Source organism: Crinia signifera, chromosome 6 (genome assembly GCF_055691185.1).
Source record: "Crinia signifera chromosome 6, ASM5569118v1, whole genome shotgun sequence".
Taxonomy (NCBI): Eukaryota; Metazoa; Chordata; class Amphibia; order Anura; family Myobatrachidae; genus Crinia; species Crinia signifera.
In genome coordinates this window covers 33,408,471-33,421,263 of record NC_139222.1, presented here as the reverse complement: position 1 = coordinate 33,421,263, position 12,793 = coordinate 33,408,471, and the positions used below count along the sequence as shown (strand labels likewise).

The 12,793-nt window shown below is 48.0% G+C and overlaps 1 protein-coding gene across 5 annotated transcripts in view; it reads left to right on the top strand.

Moving 5' to 3' along the window:
- LOC146007509 (uncharacterized) overlaps positions 1-6,353 on the top strand; it is a 99,380-nt gene extending 93,027 nt beyond the window's left edge. For all 5 annotated transcript variants that reach the window (XM_083145913.1, XM_083145912.1, XM_083145914.1 and 2 more), the window contains exon 7: positions 5,117-6,353. In XM_083145913.1, coding sequence (XP_083002039.1) covers positions 5,117-6,264 — 1,148 coding nt within the window. In that variant the 3' untranslated portion in view covers positions 6,265-6,353. The remainder of the gene's footprint in view (positions 1-5,116) is intronic.
- Positions 6,354-12,793: the final 6,440 nt, after the last annotated feature.

The following is a 12,793-nucleotide window of genomic DNA, read 5'->3' as shown; positions in this document are numbered from 1 at the left end:
GCACCTGCATCGACGGTCTGGCAGGGAGTAAGGCTGCTGGGCAAAATGGTAGCGACTTTTGAGATGCTGCAGTTTGCCAGATTCCATTCCAGGTCCTTTCAATGGAACATCCTAGCATGCTGGTCAGGCAATGCCAAGACAATGAAACGGGAACGGTTGGTCTTGTCTCAGGAAGCGAGAATGTCTCTGGAATGGTGGATGGATATAGAGACTCTGCAGATGGGGCGGTCCCTTTGCTCATGGGACTGGTTGGTCATCACGACGGATGCCAGTCTCAGGGGCTGGGGGGCAGTGGTGCTCCACCTGAGATTGCAGGGCCTTTGGTCCGAGGAGGAATCCAGTCTTCCCATAAACATACTGGAACTGAGAGCAGTATGGGAATGCCTTGTGACAAGCAGAGGAATTTCTGAAAGGTTTGCCAGTAAGTCCAATCCGACAATGCCACTACGGTGGCATACTTAAATCACCAGGGCGGTACTCGGAGCAAGATGGCGATGGCAGAGATTGTGAGAATCTTCACCTGGGCGGAAGTACAGGTTCCAGCACTGTCAGCTGTTTTCATTCCGGGGATCCGGAATGTGGAGGCGAACTATCTCAGCAGGGCGGATCTGCTGGAAGAGGAGTGGTCACTCCATCGGTAGGTGTTTCAGAAGATGGTAGACAGATGGGGACTGCCAGACATAGATCTTATGGCGTCCAGGACCAATTGTCAAGTGCAGAGGTTTTGCTCTCGGTCGAGGGATCCGTCGGCTTGGGCAGTGGATGCCATGACAATTCCTTGGTCCTTCAATCTGGTCTACATCTTCCCTCCGTTCCCAATGATCTCGAGGGTGTTGAAGAGGATAAAGAACCAGAGAGTACCGGCCATTCTGGTTGCACCAGATTGGCCCAGGAGGTCATGGTACTCAGACATACTGAGATTATCGACCGAGTCGTGGCGACTTCCTCTTCAGCCGGACTTGCTAAGCCAAGGACCGTTCCTGCACCAGGACCTAGCACGTCTAAATTTGACGGCGTGGCGTATGAATCCTCCTTATTAAGAAAAAAGGGGTTTTCAGAAGAGGTCATACAGACCATGCTGAGGGCCAGAAAACCGGTGTCTGCGGCCAATTACCACAGGGTGTGGAGGATCTACATCAGGTGGTGTGAAAGGCAGAGGGTTCATATCTCCAGGTTTAAGTTAGCGAGGCTACTGGAGTTCCTACAGGATGGCCTGTCATCGGGGTTAAGTTTGCAGTCACTGAAAGTGCAAATTTTGGCACTTTCCATTTTCTTTCGAAAGAGAATGGCTCTGCTGCCGGAAGGTACAAACTTTTTTGCAGGGTGTGGCCAGGATTAAGCCTCCTTATAGGCAGCCGGTTGCACCGTGGGACTTGTCTCTTGTTCTGTCCATGCTGCAGAAACCTCCTTTCGAGCCACTGAAATCGGCTGATCTCAATTACCTTACCTGGATGCTTACTTTTTTATTGGCCATTGCTTCGGCTAGGCGTGTGTCGGAGTTGGGTGCCTTGTCTTACAAGTCACCATTTTTGATCTTTCATGATGATAGGGCTGTGCTCCGGAGAGTACCAAATTTTTTACCTAAAGTGGTCTCCTCATTTCATTCGAATCAGGACATTGTGCTCCCAGTTTTTTCCCCGCCTGAGGGAACGAGGAATAGGGACAGTTTGAAAAAGTTGGATGTGGTTCGCGCATTGCGAATCTATGTCAGTAGAGTAAAGGATGTTCGCAGATCAGATTTGCTGTTGGTTTTGTACGATGTACATAAGATTGGGTGGCCTGCTTCAAAGCAGACTATAGCCCGCTGGTTGAGATCAACTATTGCATTTGCCTACTGTAAGGCAGGTAGGCCTGTTCCATCTCGCATAAATGCCCATACTACAAGGTCAGTTGCTTCTTCATGGACAGTGAGGCATGGGGCCACAGCAGAGCAGCTGTGCAGGGCAGCCACCTGGTCCTCTGTTCCCACCTTTACAAAATTCTACAGCTTTCATGAGTTCGCGTCGGAGGACTCTTCATTTGGACGGGCAGTGATGAGAATTGGCAGCCTGAGCGTAACCTCCCAAAGGACCGGCTCGTGAACTTCCCATCGTGAGCTGTGTCACCGGACTGGACGAAAGAGAAAAGGGGATTTTTGTAAGAACTTACCATTCTAACCCCTTTCTCTGAGTCCAGTCCGGTGACACAGCGATCCCTCCGTAACGCTCAGTAAGTTATACCGTTCATGGTTGCCATGTTATGTGTTATAAGTTGCATATATGATGTTCAGGCATTGTACTGAGTTGTGTATCCTAGTGTGCTGTTGAATTTTAACTGAAGCATTATGGGATGCAGTAGGGAGGAGCCTGCTCCCAAAGAATTAGAAGCATAGGTGCCTGGCTCCTGCGGACCCTCCTACATCCCATCGTGAAGCTGTGTCACCGGACTGGACGAAAGAGAAAGGGGTTCGAACGGTAAGTTCTTACAAAAATCCCCTTTTTGTACCCAGTTACGCCTCACTATTCCTCCAACAGATTTACGTGAGGTGTTATACTTTTGTACCCAGTTACGCCTCACTATTCCTCCAACAGATTTACGTGAGGTACTATACTTTTGTACCCAGTTAATACTAGGATCCTTTCCATCTTGAATTTTTACACTCAAGCTTCTTGTCTAGAAATCCGGTCCTCCCGTACTGTTGCTTTTTCTAAAATGGCATTACAATACCCTCTTCCTTTACATTGCACTGTCATATTGTCAAGGGTGGTTAGCAAGTCTATAGGGTCAGTAGTAATCCTCTTTGCCCTCTAAAACTGGGGAAAAGATAAGCTGCAAATTGTAGAGTTTGGGTGGAAACTGTCTGCCCTCAGCACTGTATTCTTATCTGTGGGCTTTGGAAACGCTGGTAACAAATGTATTGTTCTCTCATTTTATCCTCACATCCAAGTATGTATGTGCGCATGTATGTATGTATGTATGTGCGCATGTATGTATGTATGTATGCTCCTAAGAGACCAATTGTTAGTGGAGGACTTGCAGTGACATGGGGCCCCTTGGTGATGGGCTACAAGCTTAAATGCATTGATCAATTCATGAACTAAAAACCCATTATTTATTTATTTGATTATTTGTCCGGCACTCCCTTCTGCTGTAATGGAAGCAATTGCCAAGGTGCCTTCTTTTAATTCAATTAGAAGTTCGTGGTGTCCTTCATGACGGGTTATGCCCGTAACGGCGTAGGACCTAAATAAAGGATGGTTTTACCTTCTATATTGAAAGTCTGTTTTATTCAAAAGTAGTTTCCACGACAATAAATGCAATGGGTCACGTAGCTGTTAATAGTGGTTAACACAACCGCAATGATTTCCAGCATGAATCACGGTGTGCCTCCATAGGTAAACAGGGCAGTGATGCGTTTCGTCATCAAGGACTTCATCAGAGGGCTGGCCTAGCGTCGGTCAGATTCCTCTCTGTATCCCCAACAGCTCATTCATTACGCAAATGCTGTGTGTGTGTGTGTGTATATATGTATGTATGATATACATATATGTATGATATATATATATATATATATATATATAAATAATGTCATTGGGTCTACAGCAAGTTGGTCACCACGTTAGGTTGACACGGGTCAAGGTCGACAGTCAAAAGGTCAACATGGGGGTTTTCACTGTTTTTCAATGGACGACATGTGCCAACAGCCGGTATTGCATGCCTTACCATCCACTAGGTCGTGGTGGGAGAGTAAAAGTGTGCCGAGCGCAGCGACGCACTGTGCCCGAAGCATCGCGAGCACACAGCACACTTTTATTACAGCTTGTTGCTGACACACTGGTGGGCACCGGCTTGTTTGATTTACCTCTCACCCGCCTCGCCCCTCTCTAATCCATTCTTAACGCTGCTGCTAGTCTCATCTTCCTCTCTCGCCGCTCTACCTCCGCCTCCCCCCTCTGTCTTCACTGGCTCCCCATTCCTTTCCGAGTTCTCTTTAAACTCCTCACCACCACCTACAAGGCTCTCTCCTCCTCCTCCGCTCCTTACCTCTCTTCAATGATTTCTATCCACACTCCCTCCCGTCCTCTGCGCTCCAGCGCTGACCGCCGACTGACCTCTCATCTAATCACCTCCTCCCGTGTCCAAGACTTCTCTCGCGCTGCCCCCCTGCACTGGAAAACCTCCCGCCACCCATCAGGCTTTCTGATTCCCTTACCTCCTTCAAGCGCTCCCTCAAAACCCACTTCTTCCAACTAGCATATCCCTCCTCCTCCTAACCTCTTTTGCTCCTCCTATCCTGCCTACCCTACCCCTCCAACCGTTCCTACTTATCCTATTGTTTTTCGTTCGTCCACCCACCTCCTTTTGGTCTGCTTACTCTTATGAGTAGGGCCCTCCTTCCTCACGTACTCACCCTACTGGGCCCTACACACATAGCGATGTGTGCAGGGCTACCTAGCTATGCTAGGTCGGGCTGTGCTGCGCCGCTATCGCATAGCACACAGAGCTGACAGCCCACACACAGAGCGAGCTGTCAGCTCTGTGTGCTAAGCGAGCAGACAGCGCCAGTGTTCTCCGGTGGGAGAACCCTGCCGATGCCGAGATTGATGGACACTGTCCATCAATCTCGGCCAGCGATAGAGACGTGCGGGGACTGCTGCCGATATAGCCCCCACACATACACCGATGTGAGGGCATTTTCTAAGCGACTTTGCCAAACTAAGCAAAATCGCTTAGAAAATGCCTTAATATCGGCATGTGTGTAGGCCGTATACCTCTTTACCTCATCAGTGCTCCTGTCCTGTTCTTCCCTTACTCTACTTCATCTTCAGTCTCCTCAACAATTTCGACACCTACTTAGGAACTGATGCTGATTTTAGTTCTACCAGCTATACCCCTATTTATGCTGTATTTTATCAACACACCCTGTACGTTACCTTGTAATTAGTTTTTTTTTGCTATGTACGGCGCTGCGGACACTTTGTGGCGCCTTATAAATAAACGTACTACTACATTTATGAGTGCCGCCTCAGGAAGTGTTATATAGATATGTGTGTGTGTACAGTGGTTGTAGCCTATTGATATGGATTCATTTACATATATAATAATGTCCCCAATGTGATTTATGTATTTCCCACAGATGGACGCACAAGCAGGAATCCCTTTGAGGAACATCTCACTTTGTTTCCAGATGATAAAATAGAAGGGGAGAACATTACACAAGCTGTTACAGAAGACAATCCTGTGCCCATCATTACACGGCCAGTACTGTACAGTGCAGATGCATCACCTGGTCCGTCTCACCATGACGAGTGTCCTCCTTGTAATTCGGGCAATATGACACATAGTACAGGTCATAGACGTGATTCAGTATTTCAGTGCTCCGAGTGTGGCAGGTGTTTTTTAACTCAGGACAACTTTGTAAAACATCAGAGGATTCACACGGGGGTGACGTCGTTTAGGTGTTCTCTGTGTGGGAAGTGTTTTAGACATAAATCTCATCTTGCAATACATCAGAGAACTCACACCGGTGAGAAGCCTTTTTCATGCTCTGAGTGTGCGAAATGTTTTACAACGAAATCACTTCTGGTTATACATGAGAGAACTCACACAGGTGTAAAACCATATCCATGTTCTGAGTGTGGGAAATGTTTTACACGGAAATCACTTCTGGTTATACATGAGAGAATTCACACAGGAGAGAAACCGTTTTCATGCTCTGAGTGTGGGAAATGTTTTACACAGAAATCAGAACTTGTTTTCCATGAGAGAACTCACACAGGAGAGAAACCATTTTCATGCTCGGAGTGTGGGAAATGCTTTGCATGGAAATCAGTTCTGGTTACACATCAGAGAACTCACACAGGAGAGAAACCATTTTCATGTTCTGAGTGTGGGAAATGTTTTACAAATATATCAGGTCTTGTTATACATCAAAGAACTCACACAGGTGAGAAACCATTTTCATGTTCTAAGTGTGGGAAATGTTTTACACGGAAATCAGAACTTGTTTCACATGAGAGAACTCACACAGGTGAGAAACCATTTTCATGTTCTAAGTGTGGGAAATGTTTTACACGGAAATCAGAACTTGTTTTACATGAGAGAACTCACACAGGTGAGAAACTATTTTCATGTTCTGAGTGTGGGAAATCTTATACACAGAAATCGTTTCTGGTTATACATGAGAGAACTCACACAGGAGAGAAACCGTTTTCATGTTCTGAGTGTGGGAAATGTTTTACACAGAAATCAAAACTTGTTAGACATCAGAGACTTCACTCATGACAAACACTCAACAGAGTTTGGCTCTATTCTAAAGATCCTTTTATTAATGTAAATGATACAATTAGTCATGAATACATTTAAAGAGTGTGTACTTGATATGACAGATGTGTCTTTATATATCTTTGCTGCAGTCATCTCCTCTTGGTATTTCAGTTCGCATGTGAATCTTCTAAAGTCTGGTATCTTTTTTTTTTTTTTATGGAAATGCATCTCCTTCACAATGCAATGTGACTGGGACACCGGAGACTGTGGGGGTTATTCTAGTTCACGCTTTCTGACAAAATCCTTCTTAGATGGACAAAACCATGTGCACTGCAGGTGGGGCAGATGTAACATGTGCAGAGAGAATTCGATTTGGGTGGGGTTTTACTTCAAAGTGAGATCTATATTGCAGTGTAAAAATAAAGCAGCCAGTATTTACCCTGCACAGAAACAAAATTACTCACCCAAATCTAATTCTCTCTGCACATCTGCCCCCCTGCAGTGCACATGGTTTTGTCCATCTGAGAAGGATTTTGTCAGAAAGAGTGAACTAGAATAAGGCCCTCTGTCCTGGGCACAAGTTCTGTTCTGCTCCATATACAGGCAAAAAGGTGACTGCGCTAGTAGGTAAATAGGTACTCTTTACCTAGAAGGGCGCCCATCGCGGGCATCGCGGGTACATTTATGTCTGGCCGCGACGCGACCGACGCGATACCCGCGATTTCCCATTGAAACCCATGTTAAACATGAAAATCGCGTCGGTCGCGTCGCAGCCGGCCATAAATGTACCCGCGATGCAATGCACCCGATTTCCCATAGCAATCAATGTTAAATGTCCCGACCGACGCGATTTTACTGTTAAATGCCTCAATGGACCCGATGTGGCCATAGGAAACAATGTTAAATGGGCCTTAGAGCCCAAATAGTTACCCTGAACTCTGAAATGGCCCCCCCAATTGTTTACGCCACCCCACGATCAACGTCAACCCGAAGCGTGGCGAGCGGCGGCGGTACGCGTCCTCCGACCTTTTCATACCCCCACTATCCACGTCGGCGTGGAGTTGAGAATAGAATAGTGTGGCGAGCCACCGAGCCCGAAGCGTGGCGAGCGGACGCGTATACCTTCACAGCTATACGCGTCCCCTCGCGGGCTTCACAGGTGTCCATGGCGACGCGGACACCTGTGAAGCCCGCTAAGGGACGCGTTTACCTGTGAAGGTATCCGCGTCCCCTCGCGGGGCTCGCTGCGCTCGCCATGCTTCGGGCTCGGTGGCTCGCTGCGCTCGCCACACTATTCTATTCTCAACTCCACGCCGACGTGGATAGTGGGGGTATGAAAAGGTCGGAGGACGCATACCGCCGCCCCTCGTGGGCTCGCTGCCCTCGCCACGCTTCGGGTTGACGTTGATCGTGGGGTGGCGTAAACAATTGGGGGGGCCATTTCAGAGTTCAGGGTAACTATTTGGGCTCTAAGGCCCATTTAACATTGTTTCCTATGGAAAAATCGGGTCCATTCAGCCATTTAACATGAAAATCGTGTCCATCGGGCCTTTTAACATTGATTCCTATGGCAAATCGTGGGCATCGCGTCGCGGCCATCGTGTGCACATTTATGGCCGGCCGCGACGCGACCGACGCGATGTCCATGTTTAACATGGTTTTCAATGGGGAAATCGTGAACATCGCGTCGGTCGCGTCGCGTCCGGGCATCTTTAGCCCGCATACGACGCGACCGACGCGATTTTTTACCTCACGATGCCCACGATCAAAATCGTGGGCGCCCTTCTAGGTAAAGAGTACCGGTAAATAATATGTCGCACATAATAGTATGAGAAATATTTAATAAACAGAATAAAAACTGTGCAGTAATAATAAGCCAATATAGGCTAAAAATGGGTAAATAGTAGTTGCTACCATCCCTAGTAGGACACTGCAGACATTGGGATATAGGGTACTTGTTTCCTAGCACGTCGCCCACTAAGCTAATTGCTTAGTGAGCTATTCTGCGCAGGGAAATCACATCGCATGGCCCATTTTGGAGTTGGGCGATGCGATTTTTTTAAATGTAATTTATACCCCTTTCAGACAGAAAAATCCCAAAAACCCAGGTATTTCCCGGATACAAAAACTCGGGTACAACTAGGCAGCAAGGGGCTGACCCCCTTTCACACAGGAGCAAAAACCCGGGTATTTCCCGTGTCGACCCCTTTCACACAGAAGCTGGATTTTTCCAGCAAAACTCTGTGTGTCATAAGAATAGGACAGTTTTAAAGGCACACAGAGATGAGGTCATCAAAAGTGGGTGGTGACTGCTCACTGCATTGCATTAACCATGGCATGACACAAGGATATGTTGTAAACAAGTTTTATTGTTTTTATATACTGGAAGGTACATGTTACCTCACATGGCTGTCAGTATATTTGCAATGTTTGAGTACACTGTGGCATCTTTGACTGTCCCAGTCATCTGTTTCCGATATCCTCCTCCCCTCTCACTGCCAGCAGCTCCCACCTCTTGCTTCTACCAGTGGGCTATGCTATCCTTTTTTCAGCTCCCTAATGACCTTAGAGGCCAGCTCTATTGCCATGCCCTCCCAGCCAATCAGAGAAGCCTATCCTCACAACCCATCAGCCAGCACCCCACCAGGAGAGCCAATCAGTGCCTAACAATGTGTAATAATCCCCAAAACCCGGGTCGTTTCCATTCAGACAGCCGGCGACCCGGGTTTTTGGAATACACACCCGGGAAAAACCCAGGTAAATACCTGGGTCGAAGTCCCGGAACTTTAGACCTGTGTTGACCCTTTCAGACGGAAGAAAAACTCGGGTCGACACGGCAAGAGCAGGGAAATTCCCGGGTCTTTTTTTTTCTGTCTGAAAGGGGTATTATTCACTGCTCTGTGTGCCCCAGGGGATCGTTTCGCACCTGCCACAAATCGTATGCGATTTTATAGGGTGTGCGATGCCATTACATTAGCTATACAATAATATGATTGTATGTCATACAAAGAGGTTATAGACACTTCCCCCGCTCCCCCCCCCCCCCCCCCCACACACACACCATCCACGCCACCACAAAGCGTGGTGAGCTGCGGCGGAATGCGTCCTGACTTTTTCATACCCCCACTATCCACGTCGGCGTGGAGCTATATAGCCCAAAGCGTGGCAAGCGGATTCGGAATACATGTAAAGCAATCCACGGGGCTCGCTGCGCTCGCCACACTATATAGAATCAAGAATATTGTATATTGAGGATTGAGCCATAGATAACTCTCTTCTTTTTTGGTCACATTTGCATAGAATCAGCAGAGTACATCACAGTGCACATCCAGTCGTATTTCTGAGAGATCTGATTGGGCAGCGCTGTGATCACATCTACAGATGTGTCCACACACAGGACATCTAGCCTCCTGGCACCAGCCCTGCTGTGGCATGACACGGTAGTACCCAATGTCTTTTCTAGTGAATTGTGTCTTTGTTTAATGTCATTAAGTGTTTGAGGGTTTATGTGACGCTGTACATGTGCCTTGTATAGATTGGTGCAATGTGACTCCATATTCATGTCCATCCTGATTTTGGTTTCTTATGTTTTCTATGTTTCTAAAATCAATAAAATCTCTTTAAAAAACCAAATGGTGGCTACTTACTTCATCTCCGTGGATGTGACTGACTGTGCCGTGATTCTTATCTGTGGTCTAGTCGGCGTGGCTTCCGGCGCTGGCTTCCCACTCCAGTACAGGCCTCAGGCCTTTCCAGGTGGACGTTAAGATGGACTTTGGTTACTTGTTTCCTAGCACGGCGCCCGTCTGGTCTCATCGCATACCATAACTTAAGGTATGTGATGGGACCCGATCAGACCCGACTGACCTGATTTTCGGGCTTTAAAGAAGTTTCTATACAATTAAAAAATTGGTCGCGATGCGCCCGACCTGATTTTTACATTGGACCCAATGTTAAATGCCCCCCCAGACCCGAGTTTTAATTGTATACCCACCCTGATGGTTAATTATTATGTCAAATGCCCCCCCATTGTTAACGCAACGCCACAATCAACGTGAACACGAAACGCGGCGGTACGCGTCCTCCGACCTTTTCATACCCCCACTATCCACGTCGACGTGGAGTTTACTTATATAGTGTGGTGAGCCACCGAGCCCGAAGCGTGCTCGCCACGCTTCGGGCTCGGCTCACTGCGCTCACCACACTATATAATGTCAACTCCATGCCGATGTGGATAGTGGGGGTATTTTTCATACCCCCACTATCCACGTCGGCGTGGTCAGAGGACGCGTACCGCCACCCCTCGCGGGCTCGTTGCACTCGCCACGCTTCAGGTTGACGTTGATCGTGGCGTGGCGTTAACAATGTGGGGGCATTTGACATAGTAATTACCCATCAGGGTTGGTATGCAATTAAAAATCTGGTCTGGGGGGCATTTAACATTGGGTCCAATGTCAAATCGGGTCTCAGGGACCATTTAACATTGGGTCCAATGTAAAAATCGGGTCGAATCGGTCGCATCGCATGCGATTTGGTTGCATGTGATGCGACCGATTTTTCCAACCCGATGTCATACAATTCAAATCGGTGGCGCCGTGCTAGGAAACAAGTACCGGACTTTGTATTATATTGATTTCGGCAATGGAGAATTAATTTTCAAGGGCTTCATCAAAGGCATATTCTGTTCCTGTCAATCAAAGACTAACAAACAACAGCTGTAGATTAACCGGTACTTGTTTAGTTTCACGGCGGCAGTTACATACTTAGCGTAGCGTCCCTGTCAGAATCGGCCTTGTGTCAGCGTAGTCAGTCAGAAGTAGCATAGTGTAGTCAGCGTAAGCATCCCGTCAAAATCGGCGTAGTGTTCCCGTGACTAGCGTAGTCATCGTAGCTACTCGGTCAGCAACAGCGTCTTGTTGTGGCGTAGTCAGTCAGTTAACACATGTCGTCATTACTGTCTCAGGTGTGAATGTGTTCCTGAAACACCCCCACTTTCCACACCAGCCCGAAGCCTGGTGAGCGACGTGGTACGCGTCCTACCGACCTTTTCATATCCCCACTATCCACGTCGGCATGGAGCTGATTTTAGAAAGTGGCGAGCGCAGTGAGCCACCGAGCCCGAAGCGTGGCTCCACACTGACGTGGATAGTGGGGGTATGAAAAGGTCAGTAGGACTTGCACCGTGTCCCCTCGCGGGGCTCACCGTGCTTCGGGCTGGCGTGGATTAAACAAGGTCGCCAGCTGTTACGTCGACAAGTGTCATTGTCGACATGTTTACTAGTGTTTTTCACATTTTTTTGGTCTGTGTATTTTTTGTAATAATGCTGCACCCCACTCTAGCGTCTACATTTTTGACGCACCTTTTGTTAGCAGAGGGCCGGGGTGTCTAGTTTAGATGCTCCCTTTGTTAGCGGTGTTCCGGGGTGTCTATTTCTCTGTTGAACTACAAGTGCCACAATGACCTGTCAGCGCTGGGCTGCCGCTTAGTCATTAAGCTGACAACGTAGTTCACGGCAGCCTATGACCTACGCTGATAACGTAGCTTAGAGAAGTAAGACAGCCGTTGAAACTGAAGAACGTACAGAAGACTTGTTATCCATATATGAATGTGTTTTTTAAATAGTTAGCGTAATCCCTTATATGTAAAAATACCTTTGCTGACTGTGCCCATAGTTAGTGGTTACAGAAGGTATATAAATGTAATGGGGGGCTTTACGCTAGATGGTCGGATTTCTGTATCCTCCTGAGAAATAAACTACATCACAGGGGAGAGGCAAGCAAAATATCTTTATATATTTCTCCTTCATCCACTAGGTGTCACTGGAGTTACACTGGGGAGCATGGGCACTTTAAATAAAAGAAAAGAGTGGCTAACTCCTCCCCTTCTACTTCCCCTCACAGGTCAGTCATAGTTTGTGCCCGCAAGGGAGCGGACACACTTTTGCTCTCAGAGCACTTAAAGATCTTTTTTTTTTTTTTTACAACTGAGCATTTGTGCTTCGAAGAGGACAGGCAGATAGTTGCTGCACTATCTGCCTGCTACGTGGGAGCCTGCCGGAGGGAGCCAGCCGCTGCCAAGGTTTGCGCCCGAAAGCACGCGGCGCGATCCTCCCACAGCCTCACCGCCGACGGCAGAGCTGCAGCTGGTGAGTATTCCCTGCCCCGCCGTTAGCGGCGGTGGTCAGGGCTTGAAAGGCGGCTGTTAGCAGTGTTTAAACCTGGCACCAGGGAGAAGCAGTGCTGCTGGGCAGGAGGCGGAGCTACTACGTGGTACTCCCAGCAGCCCCGGCTAACCCCGGCACTCTCAGACAGGCGGCGGCCATCTTTTGTACTTGGCGCTGCTACTATAACTCTGCCGGAGGCTCTCCTGTACCCCTGCATGCTCCACCAAAAGCTGCAAGTACACTCCTTCTCCTGGTGACCGTCCTGCTACAGCTCTCCCGGTGCTGTGAGTTACAGTGGGGGGTTGAGAGCTGAGAGAGAGATAGTTGGGCTGTGTTTCAACTGTAGGGCTATAGCGCGCCCTGCTCGTACATACCATAGCGCT